The sequence below is a fragment of the Pyrgilauda ruficollis genome, unplaced genomic scaffold (assembly GCF_017590135.1).
Source record: "Pyrgilauda ruficollis isolate IOZ18807 unplaced genomic scaffold, ASM1759013v1 scaffold18, whole genome shotgun sequence".
NCBI classification, from domain to species: Eukaryota; Metazoa; Chordata; class Aves; order Passeriformes; family Passeridae; genus Pyrgilauda; species Pyrgilauda ruficollis.
Window position 1 is genome coordinate 1,383,261 of NW_024516984.1, and position 19,975 is coordinate 1,403,235.

Consider the following 19,975-nt stretch of genomic DNA (forward strand, 5'->3'; position numbering starts at 1 on the left):
GTGTCCCCTTCCCAACTCCTTGTGCATCGCTGCTGGGAGGGGTGAGAAGCAGAAAAACCTGACTCTCTGTAAGCCCCACTCAGCCTTAGCTAAAACATTCCTGTGTTACCAACACTGTTTCCAGCATAAATCCAAAACACAGCCCTACATTAGCTGCTAAGAAGAAAACTAGCTCTACCCCAGCACACTGCTTGAAGAGGGAAAGAATATGAAAACAGCATCTCTATTATAAACCCACTTAATTAATGCATTTTGTATCTAGTCCTCTACCTGCACAGCTGGACTCTTGCTGCTGCTGACTGTGGTTTGAGGCTTTAGGTTAATCTTTAATGCATATGACTGTCATGCTAATATAACTTTAATAAAAATGTACTAGGTAGCACTTTGAACTCCTTCACTCTAATTTAGTATTAATCCATTTCACTACTAGAAAAGAAAAGATCTTGCTTTAGTTCTGATCCATACTTTCAAATACATACAGCCATGACTTTTATAAATATATATTTTCAGACATTCATTTTACTACTCTTGTATAGATAAGAAACAAAAAATGCATTACTCATTGTGGCAAAGAATAAATTGACTCCATTTCCTTTACTATCTGAATATCTGTTGTCTGATGGCTTAAGAACATTCCTTGTTTACTGATAGTGCATTTAGACCTAGACGTTAAAGCCTTAGCTTAAATGGTAATTTTTTTTCCCCCCTTAATATATTCAGGAAGACTAATGTTACTGAATAGGAATGTGGAGGAGATAGAGTGGGTTATTCAAGCAAGTTTAGTCAGCACTTACAAGATTCTTGAAATGTTTCTTGATGTCCTACAGAACTGTTAACATCTGCATGGCTTGTGAGAAAAGCCACATTTATTGCAGCTGTATGCTAGCTAGAATGCAAAAGAAAAGGGGGGATCAGAGTTAAGAATGAGGCAGCTGGCTTTTGGTAAAGAGATTTATAATTTTACTCTCATTACAGACTGACAGTAAACTCTTCTTGGACTCTTTCGAATCTGCTTCTTTGAGATGGCAGGTTGAAGGCTTGGGAATTTAGTTGTCAGTAGATGCAGTCCAACAAAATATATACAGTTTAAAAGAAAACACAGCTTTTAGATAAATAATCACAAATAGAAGTTCAGCCTTTCGAGGAGCTGTTTGTTCCAGTATGACATAACATGATGTAAAGCATGTGTTTAAAGCCTACATTTGAGATGGTTTAGAAAAAGGAAAAGACAAAGATAGATTGTTTTAAATATTAGACAGAAGCAATAGACAGAAGGCTGCTGATTCCCTGCAGAATAAATGAGGCCATACACCTTCTTGTACCCGTTCTTGCAAGGGTTTGGGATTTCTGGAGAAAAGGAAAGGTCTGTTGAGAGACTCCTGAGAGCCCAGGCCTGACAATGTAATAGTAACTCAATGTGTTTGTTTTACCTCTTCTCTCTTTGTATTAGAAGAGAAAGTGAGAGAAGAACAAGCAGTATCACAGTCCCATTTTCTATTGCAATACTTACTTTAAAAAAATCACATATATGATTCCAGAATCAAGGGGGTTTTTTGTCCGAGTTTACTTGGATACTCCTTGGCCATTTTTTCCTTGTTGTTGAGACAGATTTAAGCATAAGCTAGGTCAATATTTGTTAGTTGTCAATATCTTTGTTCAGTTTCAGTTAAGATCATAGTCTTTTATAGTTTTGTTTTCTTATTTGTTTGATATGAATGAAAACTGATCATGCCTTTTGTTTCTTATGGTTAATGTAGCTTGGGATGCTTCCTCTTACCTTTTTTCCCCTGCACATTTTAAGTGAATCTATTCTGGTTTTGCTCAGTTAATTTCTTTACAACCTGCCCAAGCCACTCACAGTAGGAGTCCCAGGATCTGTTTTTGTGTCTCCTGCTGTTTCTTTAACAACCTCAGCAACTGAGGAAGCTGTACATCTCTACTCCTGTTCTTTATTACTCTCCTTAAGTGGTGCTTCTGAATAGTTTTCTAATATTTTCTAAACCAGACCCATTGCTTGTTCATTTGTTGCAATAGCACAGCTAAGAAACAGGGCCAAGAAGGACCGCTGAGGTGAAGAGCATCCTGTTGTTTTAAGAAGTTCATTTGGGTTCATCTTTATCTACTGCCACGTTTCTGCTCTCCATACTGTGTTCTACAGCAGATGTCCACTCTGATAGCCTACTATGATTTTTATCTCTCCTGCCTAGCCTTAGACTTTTCACAGTTACATTCATCATTATTTATTGTAGTATGGGGCATTGTAAGGGCTCTAACGTATGATTGCTGCCTCCTTTCCATTCTCCTGACATCAGAGCACAGACAAAAGCAAATTTTTAAAGATTTCATTTATGAAGATGCATTTGATTAATTGGTGTTCACCACCTCACACCTTCTTTTAGTTTCTGAAAGTTTATTTCCACTTGGTGTTTTGGAAACACATTTTATTTTAATTTTGTGCAGATTGTTGGCACTGAACAGAATTGTGTGAAAACCCAAGTAGCTTTGTAAGTCAGGGCTCATAATCACCTTTGGAAATGACCTGTTAAGTTTCTAATGGGTCATTTGTATGCACAGTTACTGAAGGTACTTGCAATAATTATGGAAAAGATAATGGCTAGGAACTCATTTGGGGGCAGTTATTCTTGTTAACTGTTTAGTATTTCATCCAGGTGCACCCATTTCCCCATTTTTTAATTTCCCTTTCATAATTTTAGAGTTTGCCATAGATAGTTGTTGCAGTTCAGCAGTCCTTCATGTCTTCATATCCAAGCAGTTTAGAGCTCACCAGAAAAGTACTGATGTGCTTTACGTCTTATGTTCCAAGAAGAAAGAAATATGTTTTCACAGGGGATGCCAGTGCAGTCACTATCTCTCTGTACTTTTGAATTGTTTCTGCCCTTGGGATTTAGCTTTCTTAGCACGTATGTGGTGCTGAAAGGATGTTTATAAAGATCTATGCAATCCTTTACTTCTTCCCTGCTTGCCTTTTGATCTCTCTGACTGATTGTAAGTGTGAGGGAGATACCAGGTTTTGTTTGGTTCTTTGTGTTTTGGTGCGAAAGAGAAATGGTGTTAAATTTTGCCACTGTCACGTGGCTGTAGTTGTGTGTGCACAATCCAGGTTTTATGACTAGATACAGTGTGAGTTGCAGGCATGACACTGCTTATTGTCTTCTGCAATTCCACTTTTGGAATGTTTCACATAGAAAGCTATCAGCCAAGCAGGGGAAAGGGGGGGAGGGAAGGTGTAGTTGGAAACTCTTGTTTCACTGGAGTGAGAGGCGACAATAGGACGCACTGAAATAGGTGTTGTGTTGCAGCCAGGGCTGTCCAGTTGATCTTTTGAGAATGAAATTAATATGGCTGAATTTTAGGGACAATTACTTAATATTCTGTTGGTACTGTGGGCACAGAATAGTACATACTGACGTGCACACACACACAGAGTATCATAGGCTCTCCTTTACATCACGTGGCTGAAGATATTGGGAAGAACTGTTCTTAAAGCGTGTCCCTTTGGCTTTCTGAGCAGCTTGCCATTTATTTTGAGTATTCTCTGCGGGCAGGGGTTTTTCCCAGTGCCGCGGCACAATGCCGGCTCCCTCTAGTGGTCCCACTCGCCCGTGGCCGTTCCCGGCGGTGCCCGCTGCTCCCGCAGCTCCTCTGCCCCTCCGCAGGGTTTCTGTCCTGCTGGGAATAGTCTGCTTTTTCTCATAAAAATGGCCTCTCTTCTGGTTAACCCACCTCTCAGGGACACAAAATGTATATGCCCAAGTACGACCAAGGCCAAATGTAGGGTGTTTCCATAGCACAGAGAAAGTTAAAGCTACATTTCATAAGATTTTTTTAATATACAAGAGAATGTAACCATATCAGAAAGGGTTAAGCACATCCACATTGAACATTCAGAGTTCAAATGCATCAGACTCCCTTACTTTGTCAATATTTTGCTTGCATTCGTATCATTGAGCGGCTTCTCCTTCGTGTCTAACTTCTCGCCCTGAAGTTTCCCCTCCATTTAACATTCCCTTCAGTGCCATTGAAGGCTCTTTCCCTCTTACAGTTTTCTGAATTTGAATGTTTAAAAAAATAAATAATCACAGTAAATATTTTTATACACAAAAGCAAATAAGTAAAACTTGGTCACATATGTGTACAAGCGTGTGCACATGCATGCACGGGTATGCACATATCTACGCGTACAGAAGAAAGCCATAGAAGCAGCACTAATGCACAAAGATCAGTATTGCCATATTGGAGTAATAGGTTTAGGTAGCTTGATGAAAATGTTGTTCCATAAATATAAAAACCTTTTAGATATATTTGTTGAGGGAAAAAAAATCCTAAACATTTAATTCGAATCTGCTGGGCTTGAAATGAAGTATGTATTGTACAACTGTCATCAATCATGGCAATGCTATGAAACCTGAAATTGTTTTAAGAATTTGTGTATATTTTCTGTGGATTCTGTAATAATTGCAGATTTTTCTTTCAATTCAGACTTCAGCTGGGGTCTGCTATTTAAAATTCAAAACATAGGGAAGATGCTTCAAAAGAAGGAAGTTTAAGCTTTATTGTGCAAGACTAAGACTGCTGTGATGCTTTAAGGTCTAGAAATGTTGCGTGTAATTGTATACCCTGTGAGTGGTCTCATTAGTTTACCTACAGCTGTTTTCAGTGTCTATAGTTAAACACATATTTCTGAGTGGTTCTGGAGCTGGAGTCTGCCTGCAAGGCTAACCCAGCATCTCTCTTTCTGGGTGAGATCACCAGAGATTTCTGTGCCATATGATTTTGTGTGAATTTGCTGGCTTCAGAAAGAGATTTAATCTGGTTTTATACTTGTTAGTCTTAAATGACATACACAAATTCCTTCCTTTCCTTCTTCCTTTATATGCTTATGCTATTTCACATCACTTTTAAGAGTGCATGTGATGTGTTAGGCCAGATGATTCAAAACACAGTTTTGGGTTTGCTAATGGTAGTATTTTCTTACTTGGGAGCTTATTTGTCAATAAGTAGTATTATCTTATTTAAGAAGACATTTGAATCTTCATTTCTTGTGAAGTTTTTGAGTCTCTCTTTCCCCCTTCTCACCTCTCCACTGATTTATTAAGGTGTAATCCAGTGCCCAAATAAAAGACATTTGGTGTGACATGTGGCACTGAGGAGGAGCTGACTTGTAACTAATAGTGGGTATTTTCTCGCACTCTGTCTAGACAGTGAGTCATGTAAATAAAGGATACCTTTAATTGCATCATCTGGTGATATGAAATGATAATCTTCCAGAGTGTGTATTTCTATAAATCCCGAAGTACTGATGAGTATAATAAATTGCACTATTGAAGATTGTCAGTGTATAATACCTAGATGGGGAAAGCCTATAATTCCACTTTTGCTGGTACTGGCAGTAGCTTACAGTGCCAGTTTCTGGGGGGAAATATGCTTCATTATGTATTTTCGTTGGTGGATTGATACCTGTCTTGAGTGGCTGAATAGAAGCCAAGGAGTTATTATGCCTGGTCACTGAGGACCTCCAATTGCTGTGTACAGCAGCCTCACTGTGAGACAGTCTGAATGCTTCTGGTTCTCAGGAGGCAAAGAACCTAGATCTATATGGGAATGTTTATGCCTGATTTAGCAGCTACAGAGATTAAAAAATTAGAGACTCTAAGTCTTTAGTGATTATATGGGACATTTAGTCTGCTAATTTAGCTGTCTGTGTTAGATGGCAGGAATAAGCAGACTTCCTCAGACTGTTCTGATACTTGGTACAGAGGGAGCTTGGCTGCCTCTGCTTTCAGTATTATGGATATGGTCTTGCTCCCCAGACCTGCACATCTAGTCTAATGGAACAGACTTATTTCACTTCACTGAAATATCGCTTGGAGGAACTGGGTTTTTGCGTGGGTAAAATGGTACAGTCTGGTTGAGCAGGGATTTGGGTCCTTGATCCACAAGGTAGGGGGGAGCAGCCTGTCTCAGGCTGGCCACCACCACTCTACACCTTACAGGATCTTGACTTGTCCATGACAAATGCCACATTTTAGAATCAAGCAAAGCCAAAACTATATCCATTAACCTTCTTGGTAATCCCTGTGTCATCTTTTCAAATGTATAACCATGGAAAATATCAGCTCCTACACCCATATTTGATTCTTTCTGAGCCTAAAGGACTTCTGGCATGTTATACAAATATAAGCAATGTCTCTTAAAAGTGCAGCTGTAGCAACTTCTTTTGCTTTTTAGCAGAGGAGTTTATTGCCTAAACTTTCCTGAATTTAAATAAGTTGCTTTAGATTAGTTTGTGTAGTCTATATTGGAGACTTCAGTTCCAGCTAAATGTAATGAAATGTGGTATCAGTGTTCTCTTAGGACCTTTCTAAAATGAGTACAGCTATCCTTTACACTTTGTATAACTGCATTAAAAATAAAGAAGTTTATAATTACTTTGCTTCAGACTTCTAGCATTGTCTAACAAACTGATTTCAAACTGAGAGTATGTTTAGACTGGTTATTAAGGAAAAGTTCTTTACTATGAGGATGATAAGGCACTGGAACAGGTTGTCCAGGGAATCTGTGGGTGCCTTATCCTTGGAAGTGTTCAAGGCCAGGTTGGATGAGGCCCTGAGCAACCTGGTTTAGTGAAAGGTGTCCCTGTTGATGCGAGGGGGCCTGGAAGGGGATGATCTTGAAGGTTCCTTTCCAACCCAAGTCTTTCCATGGTTCTGTTATTTACTGTTAATTTAGGACAAGGCAAACTTTGGATTAAAACCATAAATATACTTCTGGAGACCAAGTTATGAAATTTCAGTTAATGTTGTGAGAGAAAAATCTTACTTCTGGTGGGAAGGATCTGTGTTGTGTATGGTGGCATATATAAGAGCATGCAAACAATGCCAATTAGATTCTGATGACATTTGTATTTCTTAGATATCAGTCTGCCTTCATCTGTAGTTTGTCAACTAGTGTTGACAAGGGTAGACCTTCCAGGAATGATGCAGAAAGGAAATGAGTTAGTGGTCAGGGAGCCTTTGGGAGAGTACTCCTGAAAATACTTTCAGTACAGAAAGTACTGAAAGCATGCTGAAGATTTCCTCTATACAAGTAAAGGAATTGATTGCTAATGTAGAGAGGTGGTCACCTCTGTAGCTTGTCAGGGAGGCTGGGGTGAGTGAGTTTGGCCAGTGCTTGCTCTGGCTGTTCCTCAGTTCTTCATGCCAGAGGCAGAGAGTGCCACTGTCACTTCACTTGAGCCTCAGTGTTCAGTGAGCTGGGTTTGGAATAGCAGTAATACTTCCCGTGATGTGAAACACAGGAGAACCACTCAAAACACACAGTTCTTAGTTGGATAGCTTGTCAACAAAAATAAAATATCTAGGAAACAATGTAAATGGGAAAATAGTATTTCAGTACTGATTATGGGACTGTTGCTTATTAACTGTATTAGTTCATATATAGAAGAATTTTCATGATGTTTGGTGGGATATTTAAAAGAAATCCACATTGTCTTCAGCTTCTTTAGAGGCCAAGTGTTGTGTATTCATCCATGAAAAGCAACTTGTAGACTTTATTTTCCGGGGGTTTATGGAAACTCAGGGCAGCTGCCACAGTTTGCCCTCATTTTGCTTGTCTGTTCTCACTAAGTATTTCATAAACCTTTATGATGATAGCAGATCTAGATTTAGGATGTGTTCTTCTTCCCTGCATTCCTGCATCCAAGCAATTATGCATGGTAAAATTTGCAAAGCCAGAAAGGGTGAAGGAGAAAAGAGGCATTTAAAAAAAGGTGCAATTCTGACATGAGCCAGTTTTTATTAAATAACTGAAAGTGAATTTATGATAGTTTTGAAACTGTCAAAACATGTCAAATTGTTAAGTGAGAGGGAAAAGTTTATTTTTCTATTTCCCCCCCCTCTTTAAAAAGGTAAGGCAAGTTTATTTCTTTCAGGAAAAAATAATATGGCCAAGCAAAGCAAGCCGCGACATTTTTGTCTTAATTCTGAGATTGAACTCATGCATTACTTATTTTATAATATGTGTAATTATCTGGCCTTCAGCTGCTAAGCCATGAGTGTGTGACCAAGTTTTTTTGCCAGTCAGAACCTCTCACCATAGAGAACTGAAATCAATGAGAATGCTTCTGCATTTGTGGTTCATTGTCATGATTGTTAGGACCAGTCAAGGTACCACTGTGGACAAAGAACATGACAATAAAGCATTTTCGCTATTTACCTGCTTTATGTCATCCACAAGCTCTACCAAAACTGGGAGACAGTAGCACAAAAATCCCTTTCAGCTTTTGGGAGACAGAGGAGATTGTATTATGCTCAAGGCTTATTTTAGCACAGCTGAAGAAAACTCTTATAACTTGGCCTCAGATAACTTCAGTGAACTCCCAGGATACAGAATTTCTTCTAGCTGTTGCATATTAAATGAGCATAAGTGGATAAATTGAATGTGATTTCATTTATTCTGAAGAATAGCTGGTGATATGAATTGTTCAACTATCTGAGCAAAGAAGAATGAAGATAAGACTGCAGCAAAATTGTGATATTGCTCTTGCAAAAGGGTCATCTTCAATATGTGAGCTTCATACCCAGCATGCTAAAGAAGCATTGAAATGTTATGTCATCTGAAAACTTTGCTGTTCATATCCATCAGTCACTTCACATAGATTATGATTCCTTGTGAATAAATCTTGCAGAGGTAATGTTCTGTGACAAAAGACAGAGTCTGAGCTGATCTCTGATACTTCATCCTGCAAATCACCTGGAAGTAAAAGTTCTCTACTGGGGAACTGGAAGCCCAGTGGTGTTTCCTTTCTAGGACAATAACATGACTGCATCTGGTGCTGAGAGAAAGTTATGTATGTATTATGCCTGTTTGTGATCATTGTGTATAGAACAACAACATTCATTGTGTTTAGGTCCTTATTTATTTATCAAGAAGAAGTCAAAAGGGCCGAGAGATGAATGGAATGAAGACTGTACCAGTCTCAAACAAATCCCAGGCATACTTGGCAGGGAGAGGTTCTGCATCGGTGTTGTTCATATGTCATGTTTTATTGCTGCATGGTATGACTTGCAGCCTTCCCCAGGGGTTCAGTGCATGGAGTGAGTGGGGCTTACCAGATATGTCAGGCTTATACCATGCATTCTCAAATGAGTTCTTTTCAACCAAGGCAACCTTGTAATACTGTCCTGCTCAGTGCAGCAGAAGGTTTGAGGCTCGGGAGTTGTGGGTCTCCACAAACACTGCCTATTTCTGATGGTGCTGTGTGGCTTGGCCACATCTGAAGGAGAAGTTCTTCCTGGCTGCAACATGATAGCATAATGGATGGAGGAACTATGGAATTTGTCCTCCTAGGTTGGACTTGTGGTTGTCTGACTTCAGGTTCATCACCACTGTGACTCACAGTCTGTGGTTACCTGCTTGCAAATTCCCTTCCACCTCTCTCAAAATAATGAAAATTAGTCCAATGTGTCTAAGAAACCATCAGTAGTAAATCCTTCAGATTTAGATCTCGGTTCCTGTAACTTGGGTGGTGGAGGCAGGTTCTAATCCCTTGTGTCATATGTGGGGCTTGCTCTTTTTGTGAGTTTAAAGGAAACAAGACAATGGACTCTTTTAATTTAGCAAGTTTTATTTTTATTTTTTAAATGTTGGCACCAAAGTAGAAAGTACTGTACAATCAATATAAAGCATCTTTTAAGAATCTTTCATGCCTGAGTGTACATCTGGAACTGTTTGCACTAACTAAAAGTAAAATAAATGCCACAGCGTATTATACCACAATTTTTTTTCATTTAAAAAAGGAAATTGAAAACACACCGCTCCTAGAAATGCTTGACATTGAATTGGCTATTGAAATGGTATCAGTAAAGTATTTATATATTCCATATTTTGTTCCATACATCAGCTTTCCTTGATGCGTTAGACTTGGAAGTGTGCCATGTGAGCCGAAATGTTGCCATTTATGAAAGACCGCCTTGTTTTAAAAATGGACTAAATCTTGTTGAGGACAGGAAGTAAAGTAAATCAGTTTGAATGCAGGCACATCTCTGCCCCAGCTCCTGCATGCTTTGTCTCTTCCTTATTTGGTTCAGAAGCTGGCTGTGCTTACAGTAAATATCAGTATTCACCTAACTATATTTACCTATTCAGGTAAATATAGTGATAAAAAACCCTCTCTCATAAAAATCTGAATGAACAAGAACAGTATAGTTCCAGAAGAAATATCATAATTTAAAGTTGGTTTTACAACATTCTTTAATTTTAAATGAAGCAAAATACTTCTGTCGTTAAATCACAGTTCTTCACTCTATGCTGTAAAGGAGATTCAAGAATGTGTATTTCAAAATGTTTTGCTTGGGTTTGTTTTTAAATAAAAAATATAATCCAAAGCAAATGCAATAGATCTCTGCATACTTGAAACATGTTTTCTGAATTTATTCTAAGTCTCTTGCTGCTCCAGAGGGTTGTGTGTATGGATTAGGACTAGACCATTATTTCACCATCTTTCTCCATCCTGAACTGATTGCAGTGAACACTACAGAATGAGTTGCAGATGTCTCCTTTTCCTTCCAGTTTGGAGGACCTCTGGTTTCAGTCCCATTTGATCTGAACTGGGCTAAGGAGCACAGGTCTGTCATTGTTTAAAGGGATTCAGTGGAAGAAATTGTTGCACCTGAAAGAATTTACTCCCTCTGTATGTACAGGCTATGGTTTTAAATAGGATGCTGTGGGATGCTGCCTATATGAAACTTTCTGGTGTGTCCTTCCTAATTCAGGATTATTGTTTGAATGTCAAGGTCCATCTGAAGAAAAAGATAGCCAGAACTAGCTTTGCAAGTGGGGAGTTTGGTTTGACTCAAGAGCATAAACATGTTTTTGAATTCAAGAAATTGAGCTATTTTAAGACATGGTGGAAGTTCTTCTGATTTCAGGTGAAATTCAATGTATACGTCTCTGTATCGTAAAACAGGAGCACATGTATGTGAAATCTTACCCAGGCAGTTTTTGATATGTTAAAAATCATAGTTTTTCCTCTTGTGGGATTCTTTCTTCCCCTACCAAATCCTCATTACCTCTGAATGTATGAATAGCAGAATATCCACTGAGAGTTTGTATGAAAAATGTTCATACATTAAAAGCCTCTTGAAATACCGTGTCTTGAAGAAATTGGCTTATGAATATGACTTAAATACCATTATGTCTGGCTTTCATATCATCAGGCTATTTGTCAGCCATTACAGTAAAAATTGTTGCTTGTTAGGCTTATTGTTTTTATTAATTAAAAAATAAATAATGATTTGTAGAAGCTGGAGTTACAGGCTAAGTGTCAGATACCAAAAGCTTTAGGAAGATCAGATCCCCAGAACTGTTAAGGCTTTTATCAGTGGCGTCTCTGATTTGTGGCTCACCACTTCATCCCCTGAGTGATCTGTCTTAGAGCTGCTGAGGTTCTCTGGTGCTGTGGGTGGTGGGACAGTGGTGGATGCTGTAGACAGGTGCTCCCAGTCCCATCACTCCCTCAGAGTTCAGGGAGCTGTAGGAAAAGGTAAGGAACAGGTAAAACAGTAGCAGTAAGAGCAGAATGGCTCCCACAGGGGTTTTGTTATTAAAGAGGGTGGAATAGAGAGTTGTAAAGGCTGTTCTCCTGGGTGGTGTGATGGTGTCTTCCAAGCATGTGGAAGAGCTTTGTATTTTGCATTGTACTTCTTCAAAAGCCCTTTTCCCCTGCCCCCATGGAGAATCTCTGTTCTGACAAAATAATCTTGTACTCTGGCAAGAGATGTTCTGGGGTGTGCTTGGAAAGAGCCTTAATATCTCCTTAAAGAAGGCAGGACTAGGGAATTTACCAAGAGTCAGAGGGAAATTTGCCTGCCTGTGATCATATAGTAGGAGAGTAGGGTTTAGGGAAGGTAGGGTTTGCAAGGGAAAGGGAGAGGTAACAAAAAGGTAAGTGGTATGTAAAGCATGTTTGTGTTTATGTCTAAGAGGTCCAAAGAAAGGTAATTGGGAAAATCAAACCTAATGTTATTAGATTTAGATGAGAGGTACAGGGGTCTGAATAAGTTCAGCAGTCTGCAGACTGGGTGGCAGACTGTTGGAGGTAGCAAAAACCATTGGGATCATGATAGAGTGGCAACCTGAAATTCGAGGGCAAAACCAACACACTATTTCCCACTACCATGTTCGGTTTAAGTAGCAAAACATTGCCAGCTTTGTGGGGAAGTCTCCCCCCTCTAATCTGAGCGCGTTTCTGATCAAACCTGAACTTTGAAATGCAGTGAAGGGAAGGGAGGGAGCAGGAGCCGTGCGGTTGGTTACAGCTCAGGATCGCTTTAGTTATCACCAGCTGAATTGGAGGATACAGGCTGTGCCTGCTTGCAGCGAGCAGCAGTCTGTTAGAGGAGCTCGATTTCTCTCACTCCTTCTTCCACCCACCTCCATCTCTGTGCCTGTGTCTGCGCTCCCACATGCTTCAAATCTGCGTACCTGGACTGCCTTCCTTAACAGTTCAATGTGAGTGTTAGCAGAATGAAAACCAGATGGACCAGCAGTTCCCACTGTTATCTCCCCACCAGCTCTGGCAAGCCTCCCTTTCTCTCTCCTTTCTTGGCATGGGAGAAATATTTGCCTTTATTTAGGAGGGCTTGGGCTCACTGCTGTGCCTCTTTCCCTCTGTTGCAACATGAGCTGAAAGCTATTTATTCCCTTGTTGCTGAGGTTGGTTGAGGTGAGTGCAAGATGAATGCAGCTATTAAGGAAGCAATTAACATTTCAAGATGAGTTTTCATAGTTCTTTATAGTAAATTAATGGCTTACTGAAGATAGAGATTTAACTGTTTTAGTTATACTGATACAGAAAGGAAATATGTACAGAACTTGTTTAGAAACCCGTTTTTGTTTTCCAGCATGTAATAATTTACTGTTGCTTGATTTGCAAATCATACCTTACTTATCTGTGTAACAACCTTAATTTTTAAGGTAATCATTGTGGTTACTCTTCCCTCCACAGCTGAGGTTTACCAACCTTAGATCAACACTACAGATCCTATAAAATTGTATCTCTATTCCCCTCATCCTATTCTGGGGATGTTTCGCTGCTCATCTTCCCCAAACTTGTCTCTAAATTTTATATGAAATTACTCCCTTTCCCTGAGAGCTGAAACATTGCCTATAGGCATTTCAACAAAGGTTGAAGATGGCTTTTATAGTTGAACTACCTGACGTGCTGCACTTCTGGGACTTACTACTTACTTCCTCAGTTTCTTCAATTTCAGACAGAGAAAGATTGGTATCTGCTATGTGTTGTTAATTTTTGGGGGTGTGGGGGCTGTTTTGATTTTTCCTTTTCCCTCTCCCCTTCCTTTTTTATTTTTTTAAACTTTCTTGTATTTAAATTTTCTGATAATTAAATGTTTTGAGGCTCTTTTAAACATACCTGTTGTTTGTTAAATGTGTGCATTGCATTGAATTTCTGTTCTTGTCTCTCAGAGCAAATTTCAGATACGATTATTTCATTGAAGTTTGTATGTTGTTAGTAAGAGCAAGGAATTGTGTCACAAAGTGAAGCGACAGAATTTATAGAATGTGACATGTTTTGACTTAAAACCACAGACTTATGTGCTTGCCCATTAGCAGCGACACTTACTTGCTTTACAGAATAGTTTTGTCTGGCTCAGGAAGGCTTCTGCTGGGCTGTGTATAAGTAAATAGCCCCAACTCCCTAAAGAAGGAACTGAAGAATTTCACTTATTCCCATTAGAAGCTAAACATCATTGTGCTCATCTTTTTTTCAAGATGGCTTGCTAAACTCCTGGCATGAGTGAGAAAGCCTTAATTTTGCCTTCAGCTGGTATATTTTGCTGTGTTTTGCCCATTCTTAATAAATGAAACATATGGGCTTGGATGATTTAAAAAAACCAACTTAAGGTAGTGTCATTCAAAAAGATGTTGAGAAAAAGAGTGCACTTCTGTAGCTTTTACATCATGTGTGTTGTATATTTAGATCTTCAGTTGCAAGAGAAGTGTTAAGTTTTTTCCTGGTTTTGCCTTATGTTTGTTTTGTTTTCTTGGGGAGGTATGTTCCTGCTTATCTTGCAGGTTTTGAGCATTGAAAGTTGTTCTTAATATGTGATAGTGCAAACTTCCATACTTATTTGAAAATTATTGTATGTATATGAGATGATTGACATACCATTTTGGCATGTTGTGTTTATTATTCCGGTGAATATGAGAATAACCAGGGGCACTGTGGTAAAGTGACCCGGGGGTGTGTGTATTTAGCATAAGTTTAATATAAGATTACAAAGAGAAGCAATGGAGAGGGGAGCAGGTGATACATGGAAGAGACATGAAGAGAGCTTGTTTCAACCAGTATTCCACCCAATATCTCACCTGTACTAAAGAGCTTCAGGTTTTAGTTCTGGAAGAGATGTCATAGGGGGATTTATTATTTTCCTGTTCCTTCATCTGTTTTTTTCTTCTGGCTAACATGAGAGCTTTGAAGGGAGGTGGCATTATTGCAGCTCTAGGAGTGCTTGGGAGGTAGCATCTGCACATGCTAGAAATAAAAACAAAAGATAATGCAGCACTGCTACAAATGAGGTCTTACCATCTGTGTTGCACCTCCTTAAGTAAGGTTTAGATGATGCAATTTGGGAAGAGCACACTGGAGTAGATAATCAGGTGTAATCTTTCACAGCAGATGCTGAAATGGCTCACTTCTTGCATTAGCTTTTAAGTTTTTGTCAGAGAGGGTGTGCTTGGGGAAATAAACCGGTGTGTTCCTGTGGTGTGTGTTGCAGATCGCACTGAGAAGCATTCCACAATGCCAGACTCACCTGTGGATGTGAAGACACAATCCAGGCTGACGCCTCCAACCATGCCACCTCCTCCCACTACCCAAGGAGCTCCAAGAACCAGTTCATTTACGCCCACAACGTGTAATTAGTCTTATTTTCTTCCTTTTCTTCCATCTTCTTTCTATTCTGTATTTCAGAAACCAAAATAGGTGAAGGGAAATGTGCATGAAGTGGCAGGAGCAACATTTGATTGTGTTGGGATAAAGTCATTAAGCAAAACAAAGTTCACAACAGATTAATGCATCTTTAAGGTATTAAGACATTCAGCTCAGAGTTGTGTTATTATTTCATTGACCACTTGGTCACAGTGTCAAAGAACAGTGAGCACTGGCTTCCCATGTACTTAGTGATCAGGTTAGCCCTCTTGTGAGAAGGACAGAAAACCTTCTTCTCTTACATGCCATTATGTTGTTTAAACAATCCCATTCCCTTCAGTAAAGAAACCTCAGGGAGTTTGTTTGTTTGTTTTTTGTTTTTAAAGTGGAGATAGTTCATAATGAAAAAATACTAATCTTCCTTCTGCTTATGTTTCAGTGAAGAATTCTGATTTCAGTTCTATATAATGTCTAGTTAATATTGATATAAAACCAAAATTAAAGTCCTTTCATAATTTCGATCTAGAGATTTCTAGTCTGTTACCACGTCTCTAAATCACTTAAGGCTGCATCTTTGTCTCAGCTTATTGATGTAAACATATAAGAAACTCTCCTAGTCTTGATGCATGCTGCATTCATATCAGCGTAACTGAGATTTGAATCTGGCACGTTGTCTGGACTATTCTTTTCACAGCCATGAAATCATCCACATTTCTCATAGTAAGATTTAGCTGCAAATTTTTTTGGTCTCTTTTATACTGCCTTGTAATAGTATAAACATGAGAATGTGTTTACATTTCACGTTTTAAATAAAACATTTTTAGAACAGTAGAATACATATGCCTAAACAGAATGAAGACTGCATCTTCTATTTGTCTTGCCTAAGTCTGTTTTAGTCCCTTCTCTCTGTTAAATGCCTTATTTAAAATTCACCTCTATGCAGAAGGCCAGCTGGCGGCCTTTGTACTACTTATCCCAGGGAACCCTGTCCTGACAATTTATGTTGAACTTAAACAGTGAGGAGGGTTTGTGCCAGCTATTCACATAAACTCACATTTAACCCAGTGACCCTGATCCTGCAAAGATTTGTCTGTTTTGCTTAACTCCAGCACCTGAATCACCCTGGATGGAGCTTCACATTGGAGCTGCTTCATTCTGAAGTTAAATTGTTTCTAGGTTTTTGCAGGATCAGATTCTTGCACGTTAAGCTTTCCAATGTGATGCCATAACAACAGTTCAGGATGATCTTTGGCAATCATAAAAGGAATATGACAATATTCTTTAATCACACTTACAGTCCTCACAAGGTTTCTGGTTGTTTGTTTATTTGATTGAGTTCAGCACTTCGGAAAGTGTGTGAACCACAGCTTGATTTTTGGGGCTCCTTATTTGAAGACTAAAAGTCTAAAAAACCCTGATTTTAATTGCTTTTTACCCTGTCAGATTTTGGAGTTTGGCCTTAGCTGTTCCAGCTTGTACAATAAATAGCAATTTTTATCAGAGTGTCTGTTACATTTATTATTGCTACAGTGAGAATGCCTGTAGGCCAGAAAGATCTGACTTGTTTTCTGGTCTAGAATATCTTTTGTTTTCTTTGATTTAGATGATTAAAAATTCTTGACATGTTGTATTTTGAAATTTTAAATGCTAAATTCTTTTGGATTAGCAACGTGGTTTTATTTTAGAAATTACGCACAACTTTGCCAATTGGCAAATTCAGATGTTATAAGGCATGAGACTATTTCATTATTTCTTTTGTTGTGGGAGGAATCTTTACCAGCCTTTCTTCTCCCTGTCTCTGTCCTAGCCAATGAACTCCACGCTCCTCTCTTCTGCTTTCTTGATCAGCCCCAGCACCCTCTGCCTAGAGCAGCCCCTTATGGGTGACAGAGTTGTTGGGTGGTGTCAGGGTAGATCAGCAGGACATGTTGCTATTCTCCCCAGTCCTCATTTTCTAGGTTCCTGGTAGGATGACTTTTGGCTATGTGAGCTCCTTGCAATCACGATGCATTTGTTTACTCAGATACCTCACCCCAGTGCAGCACTCGGAGCGTGGCCTGGAGCCTCACGGGGAGCTGAACTTGCTGAGGCCAGCTTCTTCCTATTTCTGCATTTTCCAATCCTTGTTCTCACTAGCCCATGCAGCCAGAATAGGCAGTCAAAAACTAGGAGAAAGCACAAGCAGAGGCTAGATAACAATTCACATAGCTTTTTCTGTAATTCCTCTGGAAGGTAATGACTAGGGCAACAAAAAATCCTTTGAAGGTTTGTGGCAGTGATTTAAATATAGTAATAGGTAGTGATTTATATCTAGTAGTAGGTGTTCACCCTGAAAAAAGGACTTCCTGGTTAAAGATAAGGACAATCCATGAAGAAAATGAGATGGGAATGGGATGTTTGGCTTCAGAGAGGCTGGTCATTGAGAAACATTGAAAGTATTTAAAGTTGCTAGCTTGCCCTGGTTGTGCTTTTAGATAGGAAACAAGTTAAACTGATACTGCTATGCATTTTTGATTGCACAAGTTCCTGATTTTTGATGGTTTTTTTTTTTTTTTTCCATTGGGTTCTGAGTAATTCCCCCCCCCCAAAAAAAAATCAGAAAATTTCTCCAGGGCTGTGGCCCATTGAGTGCAGCTGCTGCAGGGTAGAGTCACATGCTGTGTGCCCACACCTGCCAGTGCACTGGTACACTTGTATTTCTAGAGGAGCCATCCTTTTTCTTACTGTTTGCTGTCATTTTAGCAAATCAGACTCAACCTCAGTGGCGTGTGTTTTGAGTGTTGCTGTTCCAACTAACCTGAGTGGAAGGGGATGTCCTCAGTTTGATTCTCTGCTCTCTTCTACAGTGTGGATAAGAATCAAACTGAAATCACTGCCAAAAACTCTCTGTTGTCTTCAGTATGTCTGCATGCATCTTGTTGCCATAAATTTTGAATGTTTAGTACTTCAGATAGTTATTCTCACAGCAACCTTGCAAAAGGAGGGAAGTGTTTTCTTATCCTTTTCAGAGATAAGGTGCTGGCACGTGAAAGCAGAGAGATTTGCTCATGATCTCTGAGAAGTCTTCTGAAGTCTAGCTTGCTGCCCTTGCTGCAAGGCTTCAGGACACAGAGCATTGGCAGCATTTGTACCTGCACAGACAACTTTGTGTGCTCCATATGTTAGCAGCTAGGGAATCTGTATTGGAAAAAATAACCTTCTCATTGGGTGGTGTAAGGTTAAAACGTGAAAGTCCTGTTTTATAAACACAGCTGTCAGTTGTGTGTACAAAACACAAGTAAAAATATTCAGAGATAAACTGAGGCTTCATGAAATATGTCTGCACGTTTTTTCCTACTCCAAAGAGCAATTTTTTTTGATCTTCAATCATACATACACTCATGCTTTTTCTCTCTCCATTTCCCTCTCTCTCTTTTTAAAATCCTCTGACAAAAGGCTGGTATTCAAATGGTGCTTTTCAGGTCCAGGAGCATTTTGAAGGGGCTGTGTGAGAGGCAGCTGCTGTTATTTCCAATCCTTACAACGTTCAGCACCAGCTACTGGGAAATAGATATAAACTGCAGACTGTCACTCTAAGGCTAATTATCTTTGATTGTACAACTTAATTAAATCTGAGGTCAAGTGCAGAAAACATAAGCTGATGGATTTTCCCCTCTGTCTCCTTTTTCTCTCTATCTCTTCCCCAACCCCAACCTTTATTTTATCCTCTGTCTCTTTTTCTTTCAGTAACCAATGGCACTAGCCATTCACCAACAGCATTAAATGGAGCTCCATCTCCTCCTAATGGCTTTAGCAATGGGCCATCCTCTTCCTCTTCCTCTTCTCTGGCTAACCAGCAGTTACCGCCAGCTTGTGGAGCTAGGCAGCTCAGCAAGCTGAAGAGATTTCTTACAACCTTACAGCAGTTTGGCAATGACATTTCACCAGAGATTGGGGAGAGAGTGCGTACCCTTGTGCTAGGACTTGTGGTAAGCAAGTATTTTTTCTGTACTTTTCCCTCTTCCTTGCTTGCTGTGTTTATTTTATAAATGAATGGGTCACATGCACTGCATTCATTGTACTTTAGGGACACCAAATGTGCAAGAGTGAAGCTCCAGCTCTTGCTGACAGAGCTCACATGAATAGCCTGACCAGCTTCCCTCAAGTGGCAGCCATTCCCTACTAGGAACAGCCTTGACTATTTTTGCCAGTGTATTGTTATGGTTTAATGGTGTGAGAGCATTTTCATCCTCTACTGGCAGTACCCCTAAGGTAGACATACTTTGAATCCTGTAATGTAGTAAAATATGGTTTGACTTGCCTAGTTTATTTGGATGGGGAGAGAGCCTTGCATATATAGTGTCCATGGTTAAAAGGATGAGCTGAGTGTGTTTGGACTGCAGTTACGCAGTGCAAAACCCTTTCTCAGTGTCATTGAACCAAACAATTGTGAACCCAACAAGGCACTGCTGCTACTTAAGTCGCTTTATTGATAAGGTTGTCTCTATTTGATGGTACGGCTTAATGAAAATTTCAGCTCTTTCTTACCTATGTCTGTCAGCTTGGGCTGCCCTTTTACATGCATACTGTGAAATCTGGCCCAGGGTTCTTTTTACTCCCAGTAAAGTCCTCTCTCTGCCAGACATTGTTGTCTCCCACGTATTTCCTTCAGCAATAATTGGATGTACTGGGGAAGATGCTATTGTGGTGCTCTGATTTACATCTGTTCTGAGCAGCTGCAGTTGCCATTGATTTCATTTGGAGCAAAGACTGACAGCACTGTTTAGCACTATGGCTGAGGAGTGACTTCACAATCTTAGCAGTGGATGCCCCCTCACTTGGGTCAGTGTCAAAGGGAAGTTTAATGTAGGCAGTATAACATTAGTAACTCTTGCTCTCTATTTGTTTCCATATTAAAAGTAAGTGTTTAATGGGGTTTTGCTTGTCACATGGTTCTCTTTGGAAGGGGGAACTAGTAAACAAGCTGAAGGTGGCTTTGGGAACACCCACATTCCACTGATTTTC

At 39.5% G+C, this 19,975-nt stretch overlaps 1 protein-coding gene across 5 annotated transcripts in view; it reads left to right on the forward strand.

The window, feature by feature from the left end:
- The window catches only part of RUNX1T1 (RUNX1 partner transcriptional co-repressor 1), a 113,904-nt gene that overhangs the window by 48,074 nt on the left and 45,855 nt on the right, over positions 1–19,975 (forward strand). For all 5 annotated transcript variants that reach the window (XR_005954859.1, XM_041464389.1, XM_041464385.1 and 2 more), the window contains 2 exons: positions 14,820–14,957; positions 18,698–18,939. Coding sequence is in view for 4 of the 5 variants with exons in the window: in XM_041464385.1 (XP_041320319.1) it covers positions 14,820–14,957; positions 18,698–18,939 (380 nt within the window). In the remaining variant the exon portion in view is untranslated. The remainder of the gene's footprint in view (positions 1–14,819; positions 14,958–18,697; positions 18,940–19,975) is intronic.